Here is a 21,885-nt window from a genome sequence, read left to right as displayed (position 1 = left end):
CTAGGGAAGAGATTACACTTCATCTTTGCATTATTAGTTAAAAATAATTATATAAGCTAATATTATTAATATAGAATAATTTGGATATTAATTAAACACTCCACAGTTAAAATCCTATTATACTACCTACGGCCCTAATTAGAAGACCTTATTTGTAATCTATAAATGAGACCTTATAATTAGAACCGAAAGTAGAATTATTTATTAATACATTAATCATTTTACCTTGCTGGCAGAAGCCAACAAATTAGTCCCACTCACGGAATTTTTTTATGTACATATCCAGATCGAGAAACAACCAAAGTTCGAGTCACGTAAATGGTATACATAAGAAATAAAGACAAATAAACTTAATGTAATTCACGTCATGATAGGCTAGAAAGGATTTAAAAAGTTAAGATACTTTATGAGAAATTAAATTAAATAATAATGACAGAATCTTTATTCCATTTGTTACTCACTTTTATTTGTTTGCTTTTCAATCTTATGCAACTTTTCCATAGAATCAGCCGTCACCCTTTTTCCCCTAATTTTAAAAATGAATTAGGAGTTAAAACGAAATATTAGTGATGGGGAAAAAAATCTAGTACATCAACAGTGGATGAATCACGAAGCGTGTTCATCCAATTCTCCTCAGGAGGCAAACAGGAAGAAGCATTACGAGTGACCGTAAAACAGGAAACAAAACTTGAACAAAGAAAAGCAGCAAAATTTGATTAGTCCTCAAATGAGGAGCCTAAAGTATATTTCCATATGGAAAATCACATTCATTATCCTGAATAGGAGCTCGGAACAGTAGTTACTATCATAAATCGTGAACGTACGCGGGTCAACCAAATTAAACGATCCAGCTTTTAAGTTATTTCAGGCATTCCTGGTCTTCAATTACCTTATCTGCAAAACTATCAACCCATCAGATTGTCAAAAGATTACATTAAGAATAATGCAGACGCCAGCATAGACCCAAACTGCATTTGAAGCAACTTGTTACTCAAGAACGAAAATAGGTCGAATCAAGGGATGCAAATTTCCACCTCTAAGGTTCACCTTTCTTACACTAGCACTCTCAGTATTGTATCGCCACCTGCGCCTTCATTGAATAAGATTGTTTTGGAGCTTGTTCTAATAGTTCTTCCCTTGCATTATCTTCTACATTTTTTCTTCTGCACAGTAACTTCCTTCAATTATCAACAAATGGGTCTGCATCTTCTTTGTTTGAGGGCACTCAAGGCCTTGTGTAAGTTTTTCATGGCAAAGGTGGCATAAGCTGTTTGCTCTGTCCCCATGAATTTCTTCAGGATTAAGCACTTCTTGCAACTTGAATCCTCCCTTCCTCCTACTCTTGATTGGCAGAAATCCCGGAGTCCGTAGTGATGGCTTTCATACCAGATGACATTTTTTTGACAAGATCGACAATTAATACTGGCAGTCCTCCGACTCTATCAATACTTGTTTGCCTCCGTTCTTGCTTGAAGAACTACAATTAAGATCCTGTAACTTCACAATCGTCATGGTATCAAGCACAGTCCTGGGCCTAAAGAATCTGGCCCTTCTGCTATGCCTTTCTTTGACCTAGCCATGAAATAGCTGATTAAGCTAAGTCCTAAATAGCTTCAGCTGGCAAGCCAAATCATTATCTAGATCTACGTTTCTAGCTAATCTTTTCTAGCACTGCTGCATTGATTTTGTTTGCCAACTGCAAAGACATGAACCTGCTAATCCACCTATATCCAACTCCATCCAGCATGCTTTCTTAATCTCCTTTGTTTCATTATGCTTCTGATTTCAGATGCTTCAGTCCATAAACCATTTCTTGCAAAGATATGTGCTAGTGTTATATAAGGCGCTGCATTACTTGGTTCCATCTTTATGAGTTGATCAGCAGCCTCCCTTCCAAGCTCTACTTCTCCATGAATTTTGCAGGAACTCAGGATGGAACTCCAAATTACATGATTTGGTTCATAAGGCATTTCTTCCACTAAAGCCTTTGCCTTCCTAAGATTCCCATTTCTTGCATAAAGATCTATCAAGCAAGCATAGTGATCTAGAATAGGCGATAGCCCATAATTTGTTCTCATTTGATTGAAGTAATCCACCCCTTTGTCAAGCAATCCTGCATGGTTACAAGCTGTTAGCACAGCAGTAAAGCAAACATGATCAGGAACGAATCTTTCTTCGGTCAATAGACTATCAAAAAGCACTAAAGCCTCTGAACTTCTCCCACATTGAGCATAACCCATGATCATGGAAGTCCACAGAACAGTATTCTTTTCAGAAGTCTGATCCAACACACAACGAGCATCATCAATGTCACCGCCCTTTGAATACATATCAATCAAAGCACTGGCCACAAATACGTTGCTTTCAGAACCCAATTTAATAATCAATGAGTGCAATTGTCTTCCTTGAAGGAGCACTGTAAGGCTGCCACAAGCATTCAGAATGCTACTTAAAATATGACCAGAAGGTGTTAAATTCTTTTTCCTCATTTCTGCAAAATGTTTCAGTGCGTCCTCGTTATATTGGTTTTGAGAATAACCACAGATCATTGAAGCATACACAATATTATCCTTGTCACATGTTTCACTAAATAATAATACAGCGTCATTAAGTTGTCCCCATTTTGCATAAAAATCAATTAACGAGCTTACCACATAATTGCTAGTGTCAAATCCTTGTCTGGTAACATGAGCATGAAGAGTTGGACACTGTTTGGGGGCTTCCTTTTGCTCCACACACGCACTTATAACACTTGTATAGGTAAAACAATTTGGCTTAACTTGGGTATTCAGCATCTCTTTGAATAACAACAAGGCATCTCTTCCTTTACCGTTTAGTGAGAACCCAGCAATAAGCGAAGTCCAAGACACTTGATCATGTGATTTCATGCCACTAAATACTTTCTTTGCATCCCCAATAGCATTGCATTTTGCATAGAAATCAACAAGTGCACTACTAAGAAATAAATTATCTTCATATCCAGAACGAATCATATAGGCATGGATTTTTATTCCCAATTTCCAATTTTGGGTTTTTGCGCAAGAGCTAAGCGCATTACAAAGAAAAACCTTCGTAGGTCTTGCTCCAGACTCATTTGCTTGGCCTAACAACTCTATTGTTTCTTTGGTACTTACATTTTTAACATGCCTACTTGTTTGGTCAAGGAATCTCTGCATCAACCCATCAGCAAAATAACTTTTCAAGTATGAAAATCACATGCAATTTCTTTAAATAAATTTGGTCAAGAGGTCATGTTACATCTATTCTAGAGCCAAAAAAAAAAAAAGTCGGGGGTTCACGAGCAATGCATGGCAAGCAAAATGATCTACAATTCCCCATACTAACTCAACATCTTGATGTTCACAAATTTAAAATATTTATATTTCATCAGTCTTAATTCTCGGTTTACAATTTAAGGTGCGGAATCTTTTTTTGGTCTAGCACTAATATATATATATATTTTTTCTTTTTTTTTTTTTTTGGGGGGGGGGGGGGGGGAAGCAAGCTAGTATTGGGCGTGTGGATATCCTCATTTTTCCAATACTCCAGAACCAATTATAAAACATTTGAGCTTCACATAAATAAAAAAATACAAACACGCACATCATCCTTATATTATCAAGAACATAAAAACACGTATTTCTAAAATTTCCACGTTAATTAACTCTAGACATCAAAATAGGGTTTTCAGGCATTTGGGAAATCAATCATCCGTGTACCGCAGAGCATCTTATTTCAAAATTTAGCAATAAAAAAAATCAACCCCAGCAGATTCTCAATACCATGTGAATGCTTACCAATGTCACCCTTTTCATGAAATTTGAAAGGTTGGGGCCAGAAAATTGAAACGCGGCAAGCAGCTTTCTGCCTCGGTTGATTTTTCAGCGATACGGCCAGGCAGGATGGCTAGAAACCTCAAGAAGCATGCCAGCGAGCCTCTGGTAGAAATGGGCATCAGCCATATCAACAAGGTAACTTCGTTGGAAACGAAAGACTGAAAAAGCTATCGCATCAGTATACCTCTTAGGACGGCGAATAACGACGACGAAAATGGCTTTGAAATCCTTTAATAATGAACAGGGCACAAGCAGTAGCAACAAGTCCAATGAATCATGGAGGCCAGCGATATATCCTGAAACACCAGCTATCATTGTACAGGGAATCTGATGCCAACATGAAAAGGAAAGGAAAATCGGAAATAATTTGTGGAAGCTCGTCCCAGGCAGAGGAAGACGGGTTCAGTAACTCGTTTAGGCCTTATTTGGCCATCGCCGTGGCTCTCTCTTTGGTAGAAAAGGAAAGTACAGATTAGAGTACAAAAAGACCCAAAGCCCAACGACAAAAACAAGCCCTGGTGATGGCGGCATCGCCCGGGGGCTATGTTTGGCAAGTGGGTGAATTGTCACAGTAAGGGAATGAGGTTGTGGTTAGGATTGAAAATAAAAATAAGAATGAGTCTTAAAAGTATGTTTGGTATATCAATGGCAATGCTGACATGATTTTCTTTTGAAATATGCAATTATAACATCAAAATGTCATATTTCTCTTCGGATGCCCTTGCATCCTTTTCCGTGTCTTCGTTTTTCTATCCCTCATTTTGGTTTGGGGGGGGGGGGGGGAATTTATGCTTACTTGGATGAAAGCAAGCAGATGATGATTTTAAATGTCAAACAAATAGTCTACGACTTTAATGCTGGGAAAATCTCGTTATAAGTGTGAAATTGTGAAATTGATTATGCCTTATTTTAAATCTAAGAAGGTGTTTAGATAACTCCAGAAATACTATTTTGTAAATTGAGACAAACTATTCTACATATTTATTTTGTATACCGTAAAAACACTTTTCAAATTATAGTTTTATTTCTACCCAAACACTTCCTAAATATAGTTCGATGGCTATAAAACCTCTTGGTCTCATCTTAAGAATTATGCATTTGCATAAGGTAACTTTCAATTATAATTTGTCACCTTCCTTCTTCCGCATGTGTGCGCGTTCCTGTTTTGTCTTTTCTATTTTGCCGCTTTTTTTGGTAAAACACTTTTTCTTCTTCTTTATTGCACAAAATAATCAATAGGAACAGAATATTTCAGAATCTGGATACAGCTGGCTTCACTTTTGGAATCAAACTAATTCTGCACTCGTGCCACACGTTGGTGATCACGTTACATGTATTCACAGAACTTGTGGTGTACAACATTCCTCTGTGCTTGGAATTTGGAAATAATATTCTGCTGAAGAGGATCTCACATAAGCTTTTAATATAGCACTTGCATAACACAGCGTTGTTCATGATCAAGCAAGAGTCCTGTTGAGCTTTTGGAGAAGCATAAAATGCATCAACGTTTCGTTCACAATTGCAGCTTAATTTTTTCGGACCATTTAAAGATGTCTGAATATACTTGATCACCTCCCAGATCTTCTCCAGTGCCCCCGGCAGCCACCCTAATAATATCCTCAATCAATGCAAAATTTCCCATGATGTCAACATGAGCAGCACTCTGTGTGCCTCGGCCTTCAAGCAGGTTGGCCGGAGGAGAATGATCATATTCCCTGATGTAAGTACGGATTCCATGAGGATTGAATCTGGTTTTCCCACGCCAACCTTTAGCACACATGAAACCTGCACTCAGAGCAGGCACTGTCTCATCCCCATCGACTGTGTACACTCCATCCTTCAGACAGCTATCCTCATCATCACCTTCCGCTGAAGTATCGATTTCAAAAGGAATGTAACACTCAGCATAGGAAGATAACTTGTAAACATAAGCTCTTTCAGTTGGTATGCCAACTCCGTATAAAGAAAAGATTTCCATATCAGGAGCATTTGGTAATCTGCAATAATTAGTTTGAGGCATCAGAGCAGGAAAAGGTAAGAATGAAATGAATACAAACAGTGCGACCAAATAATATCTATTTCTTCATGCAGGGAAAGGTTAACAACAACAAACCGCTTGAAATGCCAGTTTTGAACTCCCAGATGCATAATGAGTAATTTCGTTGTGGAAAACATAGATGTAGAAACAGGTTGCTCCGAGACTACCTATTAAGTGCTAAAGGCATGCCAAGGATCCAGAGGAGCAACAAGAGGCCAAGCTCCAAGGTCTACCTCCAATATAAATATATATTTAAAGGAGGATGCTCAATTATCCCTAAGTGTGAATTTACTTCCATAGGAAGAAATGATCGCTAAGATTGTCAGTTTAAGGCCGCATTTGGCCCTTGCACAGAGAAGTTCTAAGCCAGGTCCATTCAACCAGTTAAGTCAACCCATATCGCCTACACAGTATCTTATCGTAACAGGTCAGATGCAGAGGATTTCTGACAATTGCGGACAGAAAACAACTATGGTGAAGCAATCTCAAGCCTAACAAATCAAGTTGAGCATATATATCCAGACCTTGTATTCAGATTAACAGTACGACACAATGGTTGCGAAAACATTTCTCTCACAAATCAGTAAAGAAGTTGCTCTTAAGAGAATGCCAATTAGTAGCGCAAAAGAAATCAGCAAGAACCATATTAATCACTGTTGAACAGAAGGTTATACGTACTAATAAGCTCATGATTATAAGTAATGATGAGTATATCATGAGCATGCAATAGAAGGAGCTATAGGAGCATTACTACCAGAACCAGATTCAAAATTAAGAGTAAGGAAGCAAAATTTCTCACTTTGTCTCCAAGGGGTTTGACCAATATTTGTAGTGCTCATATTTTGGATCATCCAAATTGTCAGCAATTCCATAAGAGAAATGAGCACTACCACGAGCCATCATTTTTGGAGCAACAAAATGAAGCAGATCTACAATAGAGCCAGCAGTGTAAACTTTATACTCAGCAACAGCTCTGACTCCTTCAACTCCCATGTCATGGTATTCAGTCCATACATCGCGACAGGTGGTATTTGCAATATTTGGACCCTTAATGGCGTCCTATAAAATAATTCAAACTCAATAGTCAACAATATTCAAGATAGATTGAACAGATTCAAGACAACTGATACACAAAGACTAAGCATACAAGACAATGCTTGAACTTAATTTATATGGACCAGGTGAAGATCAGCCTCTGGTTCATTTGGAAGAGAAGACTATGAAGAATCGAAAGAGAAATTTGGGTTACTCTCATTGATTGTGCTGAGGAAGAAAGATAAAAAGTAACTGCCGTTAGCACTCCTTTTTGGGTGTAATCAGACAAGAAATTTAGTTGTGTAGAAAAAGACCACTACAGGGGCTTTATGGCCAAGGGTAGTTAAATGGTCTAAGAAAGAAGAATAAAAGGTAACTACCATTAGTCCCCCTTTTCAGGGGTAATCAAACAAAAAATTTGGTTATATCTAGCAAAAGACCAGTGCAGGGGCTTTATGAGGAAGGCCGTAAGGGTAGTTAAATGGTGATGCACTGATAGCCACCCCGTTGGCTTTAGACTATATGCTAAGACAAAAGCAGTTAAATCTTAAGTACAAGATGAATACAATCTTCCCCAAGCCCAAAAATTGGATGATAACTACTAAAAAGGAGACTAAAATATTAACATATTGCTCAGAAACCATTTTTGTGCTTAGAGATTACAGAAAACTTCTTCAGCAATATCTGGCGAGACAGAGACAAAGTTCATTAGGTATTTACCATTAGGCGCTCGAATAAAAATAAGTGAAGGAACCTTCTATAAAGAACCAACCATATGATGCCAAGTTGTAAGAAATATCCAAATGATACGCTTATAGAAAAACCTCATAGCAGACAGAAACTAGACTAAAGGTTTTCTTTCTATAATATAGCACAAAATATCCAAATGATACGCTTATAGAAAAACCTCATAGCAAACAGAAACTAGACTAAATGTTTTCTTTCTATAATACAGCACATAGCCTCACCCGAAAGTCAATCCTCTCTATCTCAGAAGAAGGTGCTTCTGCCACATCCTTGCCAAATGATATGAACCGCCCATAGTTGGCAGGTTTTGATTGAGAATTTGTTGAGATATTAGTGTCTTGGCTTGTCGACTGAGTATCATTATGTTTTTGCCTTCTCTTGCTAGGGAGATAGCCTTCCTCAGGTGACCAATCAAGACCACCCCATATGGTGTCTCCACCCCTTGGTATCATTGACATTGTTGAATCCCAAGTGCGGGTCATCTTCATTACATGTTGCAAGGTTTGAAAGCGAAAGAGATCATTATCTAAGAAGCCTGGTGCAATTGCCCTGAATAGTTATAAAAGAAAGAACCATATTTATTCAGTACGTGAATCGTCGACAGGCACAAAAAAGAACATCATTGAGAAAAAATATAATTGAAGAAAATTGTGAAACCCCCTGGAAAAATAAAACTTGAATGAAACCCGCATGCAGGACGGTATAATATCACAATGAATCTTTTTTTTTTTTTTTAGTTCCGCAGAACTAATCTTTTAACTAATAATATTAGCAAATCACTCCGCAATGATTCTAACTTTCCAAGCTATTACAATTTTGTTCAAGGCCAAAGATGTTATGATGCCAGCATGGAGTATAACACTGTTAGTGATAGTTAAGTTGATATACCTGGCAACAGCAATATCCCTGGCTTCAGCCGAGAAAAGTCCAGCCACGGACTTTGGAACACCCAAAAATGGTCCACCAATGTTCATTACTGCCTTTATATGTCTGGCGCACCAATCTGGTCCGCCTCCACCACCCATTGGAGCAGGTGCTTCAACCCACTTCATAAAATGAAGAAAGTAAGGCACACCCATGGAGTGTGGGATGACAACAGCCTTGTTGCCTCCATTAGTAGCAACCACAAGTTCTATGTTGCTTTTTATCCGACTTAGTGTTTGATCACGCACCTGCCCAAATAAATTTTAAGGGTTAAGAATTGGCTATAGTTTCCTAATTATTGTACTTTCCACATGAACAATCTTGCCCCTCCAATTTCCTGATCACAAGAATTTACTACCTGTAGCCTCTCAACCAGAAACCCGTGCCTTCTAATTACTTGAAAATAAATAGTAATTAAAGCCATTTTTAATTACACCTTTGAATTCATTAGTAATCATCATAGCCAATCTACTGTAGCTTATTTCTATAATTTAGTAACTAGAGGAACAGCATTGCCTAATTGAAATTGAAGGAAAATAGTTCATGATCAATGAACTTCTTTGAGGAAGGTATAACTCCAGTTAGATATATGTTAAGAGCTACCTCAGTGTTCTGAAATGATATTCTCCAATCATAAGCAGCCATGTACATGGTTTTTTCTTCATAACCAATGCGAGCCAAATTAGCTATTAGGACAGCCCAAACGAAATATCCTGGAGCGAAGTAATCAGCAGCTACAAGTCCAGAGACAGGTCTGACTCTAATGCCAGGTGGATCTAATCCTGTCTCATTGTCCAGTGACATGTGCTCTGCCCAGCAAGAAGGTCTGCGTAACATCCAGAAAATAACAAGACATGAAAAGTGGTAATCCAATTATACTATGAAAAGTGAACCCAAATATTACAGGTTAACAGCAAAAAAAGCCTACAGAAACAGGCAGCGACATCAGACAGGAACCAGCACGAGAACAACTTTAATGAATAATTGAATGAGTAGTGAGACTGATGCCTATACCCTCATCTGAAGGATCAAAGCTTATGGACACACGGCCTGCCCAAAAGTATCATCAGACTTTGACATGGTTTCCCAGTTAAGATCCGTCAAAAAAGTATGTTTTCAACACGTCATTACCATTTATCATCCTCAACTAACACAAATAGACGAGCAGCAACAACGAACTTAGAAAAAAAAAAAATCGAAAACCAATCGAAATAGTTCATGTAAGAAGAGACAATATCTCTTCTCATCCCCATAAAAAGCCGAGAATCTTCCAAAGCCTGCTACAAGCAAAAAGATATAGGAACACCAAATTAAGATATTACCAAACATTGAGAACAAATTCTTCACACCTTTTGTAGACTTCTCCGAATGTACCACCCCACAACCGTTTCCGAAACAAACCCTCAGCACACTGGTGACCCTCCCAAAGCTCGAGGCCCCCGGTAACGATCCCCGGCACGAAGACCACCGGATGCTTCGCGGTCAGCCCTTCTTTCTTCAGTTTCAGACCAGGTGGGTCCGGCAACGGTCCAGTTATCGCCTCCGTCACATACTGAGGAAACGAAGCGGGCATAGCTTTGTATAGAAACAGCAATAACCACCATACAGAACAAATGCAACCTATGAACCAACAACAACTATCCATACAAGACCATTTGCTCTTCTTCTCCGCCTTGTTGCTCTGCTTCGCCGCTCCCTCCTTTTTATCATCTTCTTGTTCTTCTGTCCCTTCGCTCTGAATCTTCAACTCTGTAGTCGAAGTCTTATCGGCTTCTCCGCCTTTTCTCCGTCGAATTAGGGACATTCTGAGTGACAGTAATTACTTTATTCCACTTTTCTACGCACCACAGTCCCGATATGCTCTAGAAGATAATCAGTTTTCACACACTCTTTTTCAGAAGTTCGTAGATATTTGAATAGAAAAAAGTGTATCTCCTCCTTGAGCTAACATTAAGAATCACGCTGCCACCTTGATGAGCTGAGGAAAACGGTTTTTCTTTTCCGAAGAATACAATTTACATAACAGTCATGTGATTATTGGTGAAAGAACTAAAACAACAGAAGGGAACAGGAAAATGATGATGACTTGATGAAGCTGCTATCTTTTTCTTTTTTGCTGTCTTTCTCTTCCATTAGATTTTCCAGGGAATCTGACAGAAACTTATCACGATTTTGCGGAGGAGTGGCTATTGGCGGGGCCTCGGGGTGGTGTCCCACTTCAGGGAATTATTTGGGGATTGGCTCTGATAGCGGGTCCCACATAACATAAATAAATTAATAAATAGTATTAAATATAAAAGAGTTTCAGTACATGGCAGAATCTGATCGGCTCTAATTCAGGCAGAAAATCTGTTTGGATTAGGAATTCACAGAGTAAGTCATCGTAATTTAACTTTTAAAAAAGTAAAGTTAAGTAAAAGTTAAAGGGAATGATACAAATTATGTTTGATTAAATTTTATAAAAGTTAGTTTGTAAATGTTAGATTGGATAAAAAATTGTTTCGGTTATGATTGAATAAAAGTAAATTTAGTTTGTATAATTATTAAAATAGGTTTGAGTTTTATTAAATAATAAAAAAATAAATTTTACATAATACAATAAATTAAAATTAGTTTTTGTTTTCAAAACCTGTGGCACTTTCAAACATGATTTTTTTAAAATTATTATCCAAACAAATTCTTTTATTTTTGTTTTCAAAACTTGTTTTAAGAAACAATTTTATAAAATTGTTCTAAGAACAAGAAAACAAAGAATGAAAACAAACAGGTCCTATATGACTCTATAATAGTTAAAATTTTTAAATTCATCGTTTGTGAGCAGAAAGTGCCACAATTTTATTATATTTTTAAAATAATTAAGTAATGTGTGACCTGGGCACTTGGCATCCGATGTTTGAATTATGAAATTGTCTTTTCCCCTGCCAACATATAAAATTATCGCGATATCTATAAAATACTCATTTCATCTTAAATATAAGATTTTTTATAATATAAATTATACTATAAAACTAGTTTTATATTTAAAATCCAGGGGTATAAATCAAAACTACGCCAACCTCTTTTTTGTCAATGGAAAAAGGAATATGGAATGGCAGGTGTAATTAATTATTTATAACGAATCAGTTGGAAAGAGGGGCCAGGTGCCTTTAAAGTTTAAATTGATCAACGCGGACCTCTCTCTGATGGAGACCATATGAAAACAGAATTGGTTTAATTTTTCACATGTCTTTTGTGGTCGTCCAACTTTTAATTTCAATATTACCTCTTCCTCCGGTCTTTAAAAAAGTTTTATTTGATTTTTATTTTGGTCTTAAATATAAAATCTCAATTCATTTTGTCTTTCATATATATATTTTTTTAAAGTAGTTTTTCTAATAATAATAATTCTAATCAAATACACTTGATTAGTAATGATATTTTAGAAAAGAAAATATCTATTTATTACAAGTAATTAACTTAACTTATTTTTTTAATTTATTTAAATTAGTCAACTATCTTTTTATATTTTAAACTGGAGGTAGTATTACATACATTGTGACAGGAAAAGAATAAAATAATATAAAATAAAACATCTCAAACATATAAATATTAAAACATTATTTTTTTGGAATGATCTAACTATTAGGGTGTTTGCTTACTCTTAAAAGCATTTTTAAAATATACTTTCATATAGATAGGTTAAGACAAAACTCTTTTCATATATTTAGAAGATGTTTGGATGAAAAACAAACTATGGTTTTAAAAGCAATGTTATGGTACAAAGTAGATATATGAAAAATTTTGTTTTGATTTACGAAAAAGTGCTTTTTAAAATCACTTTTAGAATGTTTCAAACACCCTTGTACTTTGTACTTTGTGATAAAATCATTTTTAAAATTTTGATTTAGTTTTCATTCAAAAACTCTTTTAAGTATACCAAAGTCAATTTGACCTCAATTAAAATGAGATGATTCAAGATAATAATATACAAAATGAGAGTGATTTTTTGGCTGGTCCCCTAAAAAAAGAGTTATAATTTAAAAACATAAGCTTAAAATTTAAAATCTAAACCATAAAAGCCAAAGTAATCTAAAAGAAATGCTTGAAATTTGAAAGGATATCATGATTCTTTTTTTTTTCTTTTATTTCTTTCAAGTCTAATTATTTATTTTAGAAAAAATTGAGGATAAATCCTTCATCAAAAATTTATTTGGGAAATAAAACCTAGGATAATTGATTGCACAAGGGAATATTAATTGCACACAAAAGAAAGTATATTACACAAAAGGAAGATAGTTTGCACAGAACATTATTAGATATAAAAAATTCGTTTGCATATTGGGAAGATGATCTACACATAAAAGAATTTTACTTACATAAAGAAAAATTGTGTTGCACATCCCATAAAAGAAGATCACTACACATAAGGAAAGATAAATTGCACATATTAAAAGTTAAGTTCGTGCTAAATCTTTAAGTCCTATTTGGCAATTAAATTTTCAACGAGGGATTTATCTCTAATTTTTCCTTTATTTTATGTTCTACATCATTTATTTGTATGTACTTAAAACACAAAAGAAAAAACAAACCCCCTTCTTTTAATAGGCTGCCCAGTCAGTGCAACTACTAGAGGACCCAACCGAGTAAATGTCTATCTGTACTGTAAGGCTCTCCACCACTTCCATTAACCAACCAGTCAGGCCTTGTATACATTCCTACCTAACATTAAAATCAAAATTCTTTTGAATTACTCATTATTTTCATATTATTATTATCATTAAATCAATAAAAGCATAATCATATTGTACATGATTAAATTTTGTATAATACTCTCTTCTTTTCTTGTAAAAAATATAATCAGGCTAATAGCCCAACCAAATAGAAACAAGCTAGTGGGTTGGATTTTTATCAAGTAAATAGGATACTGGATTGTTGATTAGTAATTTGGGGGGTACTCCTAATTAACTGAGACAAGCATTGCTCACTCTTGGTGTGTACTTCTCGTACAAACATAGCCTTTAAGCAATGTATTAATCATTAGTTTGCTTTATACTCTCCCATTAATTACTCTTCCAAAGTCCATAATTTAAATTTAGTACTTGTATGTGAACCACAATAATGGGTGCTTTTCAGATTTCATGCAACTTTGCATATTTATGCTGTCAATCCATATGTAATACTCTTTGATTACTAAAATGCATTTACACTCCTTTTTATTTTATAGTAATATTATTAGTATATATATGATGAGAAAACATTTATAATTTAATTACGTTAAACAATTCATAATACTATTTATCAAATCCAGTGTGTATGTCTATATTATTAAGACTATCACCAAGACACCTGATAATCAAAAAGCTTAAAAGGGGATGAAAAATTAGTAGGATTTAGATTCTTCAAAGTCAAGCCTCTAAAATTTGTGAAATTGGTTGTAAAGTATTAATACTCATAGTTCAATTTTACTAAATAGACTTTCTATTTTAGAGTATCTGATGTCATGAACGTGTTTTATTATTGTTCTAGTATGAGCCTAAACCAAGAGGCCGCTTATGAGAAACTGGTTAGAGGCATTATCAATTAGGCCTATAAGGAGTTTTCAGGCGGGAAAAAAGGATAATCATTGTTTTTGGGAGTCAGTTTATTACGCATTCACTTCATATTTGGTGTTAAAAAGAGTAGTTAGCAACAAATATACACTCAAAGATATTAAATTTACACTTTTACGTGGATAATGCAAAATAAGTGGTGTTTTTTTCAATATTCCGTCGTTTTGCCCCATGAACAAAAGTTCCCAATTCATCAGGAAAACAACAGAAGCCTAATAAAAAGGAAAAATATTATGAGAGAGCAAGAGAGACAGAGTTTGATATGGATTAAGCAATGACTAATAAGAAAGTTACTTGCATGAGGGTCTTGGTTTCATTGTAGGAACAAGTTTGAGATGAAACGGAAGCTCCATATAACAGAGTTGGTGGTGAAGAAGGGATTTCAGCTGATGTTAATTGCCATGAAAAGAGCCTTCAATTCATCAATATCATGACATGTGTCGGCATGGGAATCATAGTCAATCTTGAGCTTCTTCAACTGAATAAGTGGCTGTTGTTCATCAACATCACGAGGCCTCTTCTTATTCTTCACCATTTCCATTTGTGGAGAGAATTTCTGACATTCTGAGACATATAATGGACATACCCCACATTCTTTGATACCAACTACCTCGTTGATGTTACCAACCTCGTACCCAAAACGAGGTTCTACACTGAATTCAAAGCAAAGCTTTATGTCAGTGAGTGACTCTTCATTTCCTCGTCTTTCAATCGCCTTCAATATCTCACCAGAACCAAACTCATTATTCCATATGTACACATGATCAGAGTTCATATTTGGAAGAAACAGATTATTGTACGGTAAATTTGCCACATTAAAACCTCCCAAGTAGCACGCACAGTTTAGGGCAACATAACATGATTTCTCTGAGTGAAACTGAAGAACAACGCAGAGAGAAAATCCCAACAAGTCTGAATTATAAAGGACTTCAATTATGACGGAGCCTTTTTCTGTTCGATATCTGAACCACTCAGGTACTAAACTTCCATGAAAGCAAATCAAACTACGAGCACCTTTAGCCTTTCTTTCTTGTTGAAACCTGCAAGCAGCTGCATTGATTATAGAATAGGCGTCTTCTATGATACTATGAAGTGATTGTTCATTCAGTTTCACGCAATTCATAAATGAGAAGTATTTTTCACTCCTGTGCAGTGGTCTAAAGGTTGACACTATCTCTAATGACATGCAGTTGTAGGCATCTAAGGTTGCAATGGATGGTGGAAGTTTTGGTAAAGAACGAAGCTTCCTGCAGTTCGATAAGAAGAGACATTCCAACCTTAAAAGATGTTCTGTGTTGTTGGGAAGTTCAGTTATGTGACTACAATCTGTCAAATATACTACAGTTAGAGACAACATGCCCCCAAATAACATATGTAGCATCGAATTATCAAGCAGTTCACAATTAGGAAGCCTGAGCATTGTCAATGTTCTCAAGCACGATAACTGCTTTGGAATTTTCTTCAGTCTTAAGCCAAACAGATCCAGCACTTCCAGATTACTTGAATGCCCTATGGACGAGTGCAAATTTTCGATTCCTGTGTGACACAGATTCAACTCCTTTATTTTTTCTGATGACACTGAAAATTCCTTGAGACTGATGCACTCATCCACTCGAATGTATTGTAGAGATTTTAAATGAAACTTAGTTTTCAGTTTCCTCAGTCTCTTGCACCGGCATAAGTCCAATTCAACAAGCGAGTGGAGAGACAAAATAGAAGAATGAACATATTGCAAACTTTCACAATCAACAAGAGATACTACTTTCAGATTTAAGGCTTTAGAGAAATTTGGCAGCTCCTTCAACCGTTTGCATCCGCTAAGGTTTATCTCTTCTAAATTCACGAGATCCTATAACAATAGAGACAGAAAATAAAATGAGAACCATCAAGTAAATGAAAAGCATGAGCACAAATATATATATATATATATATATATGTTTATATATACCTGAATTCCATTCCAAAGCTTTTGAACGTGGCTATTTGGCATGTGAAGCTCAACCAAATTTTCAGGACGAAAAGTTGGTGGCAGAGATTTAAGTGGGTATCCATACCACTCTAGATACTTTATTTTGCTAGGAAAAAACTCAAGAACTTTTGGTAAATATACATGACTTGAGCGATGGTTTAAATCAGAATAAAATTTAAGAAATCGCAGATTAGACATCCTTTTGAAAGTGTCGGCGTTCAAATGTATATCTTTGATTCGAGACACATCTAACATTATGCCTTCAAGTTTATCAGTCCCCTAAAAGCCAAACCAAGAATGATAGTAAGTATAGCATATAATAGATGCATATTCTTTATAAAGGTACAAGTATATATTAGGACGCAAGCATGTTTCTCTTAATTACCTTGTTATTAGCCAAAACATCATAGATTTCTTCACAATCCCATAATCGACTCCGTCTTCCGGGTTCATTGATAGATTCTTCACGAACAATTTCCCACCCCATTTCTTGTATCAAATCATGCATCTCTACAGGCATGTGATCATTTGCATTTATGAGAGCCTTATCATGAAGTGTTCTTATGCCAATAGCTCCATAGAAGTTGTAGCAATCCAATAGGCTGATCACATGTTCTTTCAACATTCCCTTCAAAAAGCATGCAATCTCTAGAAATATGTTCTTTTCTTCATGATTCAGTCCATCATAACTCAATCTCAACACTCTTTGAATGTTTTCATGGGGAGTCTTCTCAAGTTTTCTCAATGCACTATTCCATTCAACCTCACTTTTGCCACGGAGATATGAACCCAAAACTTTTAAAGCCAATGGAATTCCTTTTGCATAAGCAACTGCCCTTTTTGTTAGTTCTTCATATCCCATTATCGGCAGGCTAGTGTTGAGGGCATTCAAGCTGAAAAGTTTAAGGGATTGGTGGAAGTCCAATTCCTTAACCTTATATATTTCATCAACTCCTTTGCTAAGCACATGCTTGTCCCTAGTTGTGATGAGAATTTTACTTCCCAGCCCAAAGCAAAATGGTTCTCCCACCAAATATTCTAATTGCTCCACAGTACTGATATCGTCAAGAACAACAAAAACTTTCATACGACTAAGTCTAGATAGAACAAAAGTTGTTAAAGGATCAGTACAAGTATCTTCTTCCTTTAATAAACAGGAGATAAACTTATAACGTAATTCAGCAAGTCCATTTTCAGACTTTTCTCTTACATTTTCCAAGAAGCAAGAGCCTTCATAATGGGAAGAGTATTTGACAAATATAGTTTTGGCAACGGTTGATTTGCCAATACCCCCCATGCCCCAAATTCCAATGGTTTCAAAATCTCTTAACAATAATTCAATCTCCCTGCACTTTTCATCAATACCGACAAGTGCTTTCAAATCAGCAGGTGGATATTTGTGACTCAACTTCTGCAATATGTCTTTGACAGTCTTTTGAATCAGTTCAGATTCATCCCTAACATACGGAAAATAAAAAGGACAATGGAAGAGCAAAATTAAAAAAAAAAAATGGTTTGTCAGAGATGAAAATAGTAAATAGAGGATAAATTAAATAGTATACATGTATCAGGAACACATTTATCAGAAAATGATCAAGATGTCTTAATTGCTTGATCCATCACGTAAATCATTGCTAACGCCATCATTTGTGAGTAGAAGAAAATTAAAGAATTTATTACCTGAAAGTGTGTGAGTCATAACCAGCTAAGTTTGCAGCTTCATTGAGCGCATGCTTCCACATTTGCACCTTGTGTTGGTTGACCTTGACGTCTCTCTCATAGGTCTCAAATGCTTGCTTGTAAAGGCCAGTCTGATTTCTCACATGAGAGGGCTCAACTTTATAAAATACTGGAATAACAATCTGTTCTTGAACCCTTTTGCAATGAAGTATGTGGGTGAGTTCATCCAAGCACCATCTTGAAGAAGCATAATTTTCTGAGAATACCACAACAGAGGCGTAGGAATCCTTGATTGCTTGCGTAAGTGCAGCTGAGATCTCATCTCCTTTGGGAAGTTTGGAGTCTATGTATGTTCTTATTTTCTTCCTGCAGAACGCTTCATAAAGATGGCTCGTGAAGTTGGCACGAGTGTCTTCACCCCTAAAGCTGATGAAAACATCATATTTCTTGATGGAAAATTTAGCAGAGGCAGAGGACGAAGCAGCATCAGGGGCCATGTCCTGGTGAGCTGGATGAGAACAGTAGTGTAATGAGAAGTGTGTTAGAAAAGCGGATGTGGATGGGCGAGAGGAAGATCAGGAGCTTCATATACGCATGCGCACACAAGCAGAAGGAACGGCGCATGCGGTTCTGTTTTTGAAAATTCCATGGTGGTGGGAACCAATTCTTTATTTACGGGATAAATAAATAAATGAAGTACTACCTCCGGTCCTAATTATAAGAGATATACGAACGAGGTCTTATAATTAAGATTGGAGGTAGTATTAACATAAGATAATAGAACAGCCTTGTTGTAGCCAGCAGACAAATTGACGATATAATAACAAAATACTCAGATTCCTTTGTTGTTACTCAGTTGTTCTCCAATTCGTGCATATCAATTAAGGTTGAGCCTCGCCTGCTTTAAACTTTTGGCATGTTACAGAAGCTTAAAACTGCCATCACCTCTGTTAGTGCGTGTTCCACCAAATGTCCAAGAATTAACAATCAATTCAAGCTTTGAGTGTTGGAATTGAACTTGATACCACTCATCCAATTCTAAATTTTAAATATTTAAAAGACAGACTTAAGTTCAAGTTTTGAGATTGGTTTGTTATGAAGTGTCAATTGAAAAAATGACAGAGATGTGCTTTCTAACAAATAACATGGGTCTTGAGATCGTTCTTTTTACATGTAGTTTCCTTAAAAGAACTAGTATGATGCGCAGTAAAAAAAAATAAAAAAAAAAAATTGAGAGATAACAATTTTATTGAAATAAGTTCTATTCTTTTGATAATTTACAATTAACATTGAACATGTTTGCTCATGAGGAAGTTGTACAATACACACAACCAAGTCTTACCCATCCAGAGGTGAAATGTCCTCGTTTGCTCGTAAGCAAATCCTAACTTTCCCTCAGGGAGTCCTAGATCACTTTTGAGGAAAACCAGCGTTGCTGAAAACCAAGGCCTCGCTTGCCCGGTAGCGGGTTCAGCATTGCCCATGAGCATTTAAAAAATATATATATATTTATCAGAAAATGATTAAGATTTCCTAATTACTTGATCCATCAGTGAATCATTGCTAACGCCATCATTTGTGAATAGAAGAATGTGAATGAATTTATTACCTGCATGTGTGAGAGTCGTCACCAGCTAAGTTTGCAGCTTCGTTGAAAGCTTGCTTCCAGATTTGCATCTTATGCTGGTTGTCCTTGAGATCTCTCTCAAATTTCTCAAAGGCTTGCTCGTAAAGCCTAATCTGATTGCGCACATGAGATGGCTCAACTATATAGAAGACAGGAATAACGATCTGCCCATTAACTTCCGAGTACAATCTCGAAGAAGCATAACATGAATCCTCGATTGCTCGCAGAAGTGATGGTGAGATCTCATGTCCTTTGGGGGGTTGGCAGTCTATATTGGTGGCCAGTGAAGTTGGAGCGAGCGTCCTCACCCCTAAAGATGATGAAATCATCATACTTTTTTGGGCAGGGATGGAGCAGAGGAAGAGGATGAAGCAGCATAAATGGCCATATCTATTTGATCAAGAAGCAAGGAAGAGACTGTATGTGTTGCATTGAGAAGTGTGAACCAGAGCTGGAAGTGCACAAAGGAGTATTATAGGCTTCATATAAGTGGAAGAAGGAGCTCACTCGGGAGTCCTTTGTGCAATATTTGATGGATACTATCTTACATCACGCTCTCTGGGAGCGTCGAAGTTTCCAAAATGATTAACAATGAAAGTGAAAGTGGGAGCCCATACAGTTTAGCTTCATGACTTTGACTTGGGACTTGGGAGTCTCTCTGACACCAAAAACAATGACTTATGGGTTATACGGTACAAACTTGTGGCTCAGTAGCTAACCTTATCGTTTGTCGAACTTGTGGCTTGATGGTGAAAATGATTTGCTTCCCCCTCCCAAACCACAAGTTCGAATGCATCCTCTCTCTCCCACACACAAAGCTAACCTTATCGTCTCCTCCAGGTCTCCCTTTATCGTCTCCCTCTCAATGGTGTATGCTCCTGTTTCAGTATACGGATCACTGAAAAAACGATAAGGGGGAAAATCAAAGAAAATCAGATCGAAAATTGTGCTAAGGAGATGCTTGTGGGCACGTCCGCTCCCATCGTTTCTCGCTCTGCTGTTCTTCCTTGTAGATTTTGGTTCCAATCAGGTCCGACAGACTTCAAATTAGTGGGCCTCAACAAACACTATCATTCTATCAAGAACCCATCATCCAAGTTTGCGAGCGTCAGATGGAACAGAAAGGCCAACAGTAACCGATCTGCAATGGAAACTTTCACGACGCGCGCATCAGCTCAACCATTAAAGAACGCTGATGAGCTCATTGATTCCGTCGAGACTTTTATCTTCGACTGTGACGGTACAGTACTTCCACATGTCCAAATTTGAAACCGATTAAATCTCTCCATCCCTATAATCTTAACGGCATCAATTTGTATTGATGCAGCATTTCTTTCTTATCACACATTCCTTTTAACATCATTCGCAGGAGTTATATGGAAAGGAGATAGCTTAATTGAAGGAGTCCCAGAAACTCTTGACATGCTTCGGGCAAAGGTTTGTTACTGCTTAGTATTGCAGCCAGTTACTTGCATTTGTAAATTGTAAGCAACTGGTGTTCTTTGATCCTTTGAATTTTTTTCTTTGGGGATTTTCCGCCCGTCTTAGCTTGCTTCGGTTTATTATAGCATCAAAATTTGAGATTTCGGTGTTTACAACTGTTGATAAACTTCTGTAGGGCAAAAGATTAGTTTTTGTTACTAACAACTCTACTAAGTCAAGGAAACAATACGGAAAGAAGTTTGAGACTCTTGGCCTGAATGTTAATGAGGTCAGTCCACAGTTTTCGCTCTTCACTTTCTCGATTGGCACAAAGATCAATGATTATAACCTTTAATTCCTGAATCGCTTCAGGAGGAAATTTTTGCATCATCTTTTGCAGCTGCTGCATATTTGAAATCCATTAATTTCCCGAAAGATAAAAAGGTACGACCTATCGTTTTAGTTCGCGGTCGACCTGAAATTAATATTCTATTTAATTGCTATTCCAAGGGCTAGATGCCCATCTCACCTGAAAAGCAGAATCAGTTTGAAATAGGAACTTCCATGTATTTCATGTTCATGAATGCTCTTAGTTGTATGTTTGGCTACTTGTTCTGCAGTAGATCCTTTGTATTTATTTGTGTTTAAACCTAAAACGCAACTTCCATTACCTTGATATCCGTGTGCAATGAATATGTTGAGCAATATTACTGAACGGTATCACTTTTTGTGCCTGTATCTTTCGCAATCCTAACTATCCTTTGCCCCGATGTATGTTGGTGAATGCAAAGGACTGATCATCGAGTTTTATTTAGGTTTATGTCATTGGAGAAGATGGCATCTTGAAGGAGCTTGAGCTTGCTGGGTATCAGTACCTTGGTGGGCCGGTATGATTTAGTTCTGTTACACGAAAGCCATACTGGTTGTTTTCTTTCTATGCTTTCAAATTTGTGTGAATCACGCAAAAGATTTACTTATTTTTGTTGTTGTTGCTGCTATTTACTACTAAATTACTACTA

The 21,885-nt window shown here is 36.5% G+C and overlaps 5 protein-coding genes across 7 annotated transcripts; 1 reads left to right on the top strand and 4 right to left on the bottom strand.

Annotated features, from left to right (window-relative positions):
- Positions 1 to 711: 711 nt before the first annotated feature.
- LOC114740474 (pentatricopeptide repeat-containing protein At5g04780, mitochondrial-like) lies at positions 712 to 2,993 on the bottom strand. The gene has a single exon (XM_028928632.1). It carries the CDS (start codon positions 2,991 to 2,993, stop codon positions 1,725 to 1,727), a length of 1,269 nt encoding a protein of 422 aa, XP_028784465.1. The 3' UTR covers positions 712 to 1,724.
- A 2,029-nt stretch (positions 2,994 to 5,022) lies between these two features.
- LOC114740470 (phospholipid:diacylglycerol acyltransferase 1) lies at positions 5,023 to 10,384 on the bottom strand. Its single transcript, XM_028928620.1, has 6 exons — positions 9,930 to 10,384; positions 9,184 to 9,406; positions 8,545 to 8,828; positions 7,878 to 8,205; positions 6,674 to 6,933; positions 5,023 to 5,833 (listed from the first exon to the last, which is right to left on the bottom strand). The coding sequence occupies exons 1-6, from the start codon at positions 10,382 to 10,384 to the stop codon at positions 5,350 to 5,352; spliced, it is 2,034 nt and encodes a 677-aa protein (XP_028784453.1). The 3' UTR covers positions 5,023 to 5,349.
- Positions 10,385 to 14,377: 3,993 nt separating this feature from the next.
- LOC114740469 (putative disease resistance protein At4g11170) lies at positions 14,378 to 19,849 on the bottom strand. 3 transcript variants are annotated; one of them, XM_028928619.1, is made up of 6 exons: positions 19,160 to 19,849; positions 17,818 to 18,325; positions 16,523 to 17,594; positions 16,117 to 16,416; positions 15,266 to 16,017; positions 14,878 to 15,041 (listed from the first exon to the last, which is right to left on the bottom strand). In XM_028928619.1, the coding sequence occupies exons 1-6, from the start codon at positions 19,305 to 19,307 to the stop codon at positions 14,984 to 14,986; spliced, it is 2,838 nt and encodes a 945-aa protein (XP_028784452.1). In that variant the 5' UTR covers positions 19,308 to 19,849; the 3' UTR covers positions 14,878 to 14,983. The 3 variants fall into 3 exon arrangements, with proteins under 3 accessions (XP_028784450.1, XP_028784451.1, XP_028784452.1); XM_028928617.1 differs by having other exon boundaries at positions 14,378 to 16,017; XM_028928618.1 differs by having other exon boundaries at positions 14,378 to 16,017; positions 19,427 to 19,849.
- LOC114740473 (disease resistance protein RLM3-like) lies at positions 19,423 to 19,773 on the bottom strand. Its single transcript, XM_028928631.1, has one exon. It carries the CDS (start codon positions 19,771 to 19,773, stop codon positions 19,423 to 19,425), a length of 351 nt encoding a protein of 116 aa, XP_028784464.1.
- A 365-nt stretch (positions 19,850 to 20,214) lies between the features above and the next one.
- Positions 20,215 to 21,759, top strand: LOC114740468 (phosphoglycolate phosphatase 1B, chloroplastic-like). Its single transcript, XM_028928616.1, has 5 exons — positions 20,215 to 20,684; positions 20,814 to 20,881; positions 21,063 to 21,155; positions 21,239 to 21,310; positions 21,682 to 21,759. Exons 1-5 carry the CDS (start codon positions 20,402 to 20,404, stop codon positions 21,757 to 21,759), a joined length of 594 nt encoding a protein of 197 aa, XP_028784449.1. The 5' UTR covers positions 20,215 to 20,401.
- Positions 21,760 to 21,885: the final 126 nt, after the last annotated feature.

The sequence above is a fragment of the Neltuma alba genome, unplaced genomic scaffold (genome assembly GCF_004799145.2).
Source record: "Neltuma alba isolate B1F8T4 unplaced genomic scaffold, ASM479914v2 tig00003158_pilon, whole genome shotgun sequence".
Lineage (NCBI taxonomy): Eukaryota > Viridiplantae > Streptophyta > Magnoliopsida > Fabales > Fabaceae > Neltuma > Neltuma alba.
Note: the sequence above shows the minus strand (reverse complement) of the source record. Positions and strands in the feature narration are given on the sequence as shown.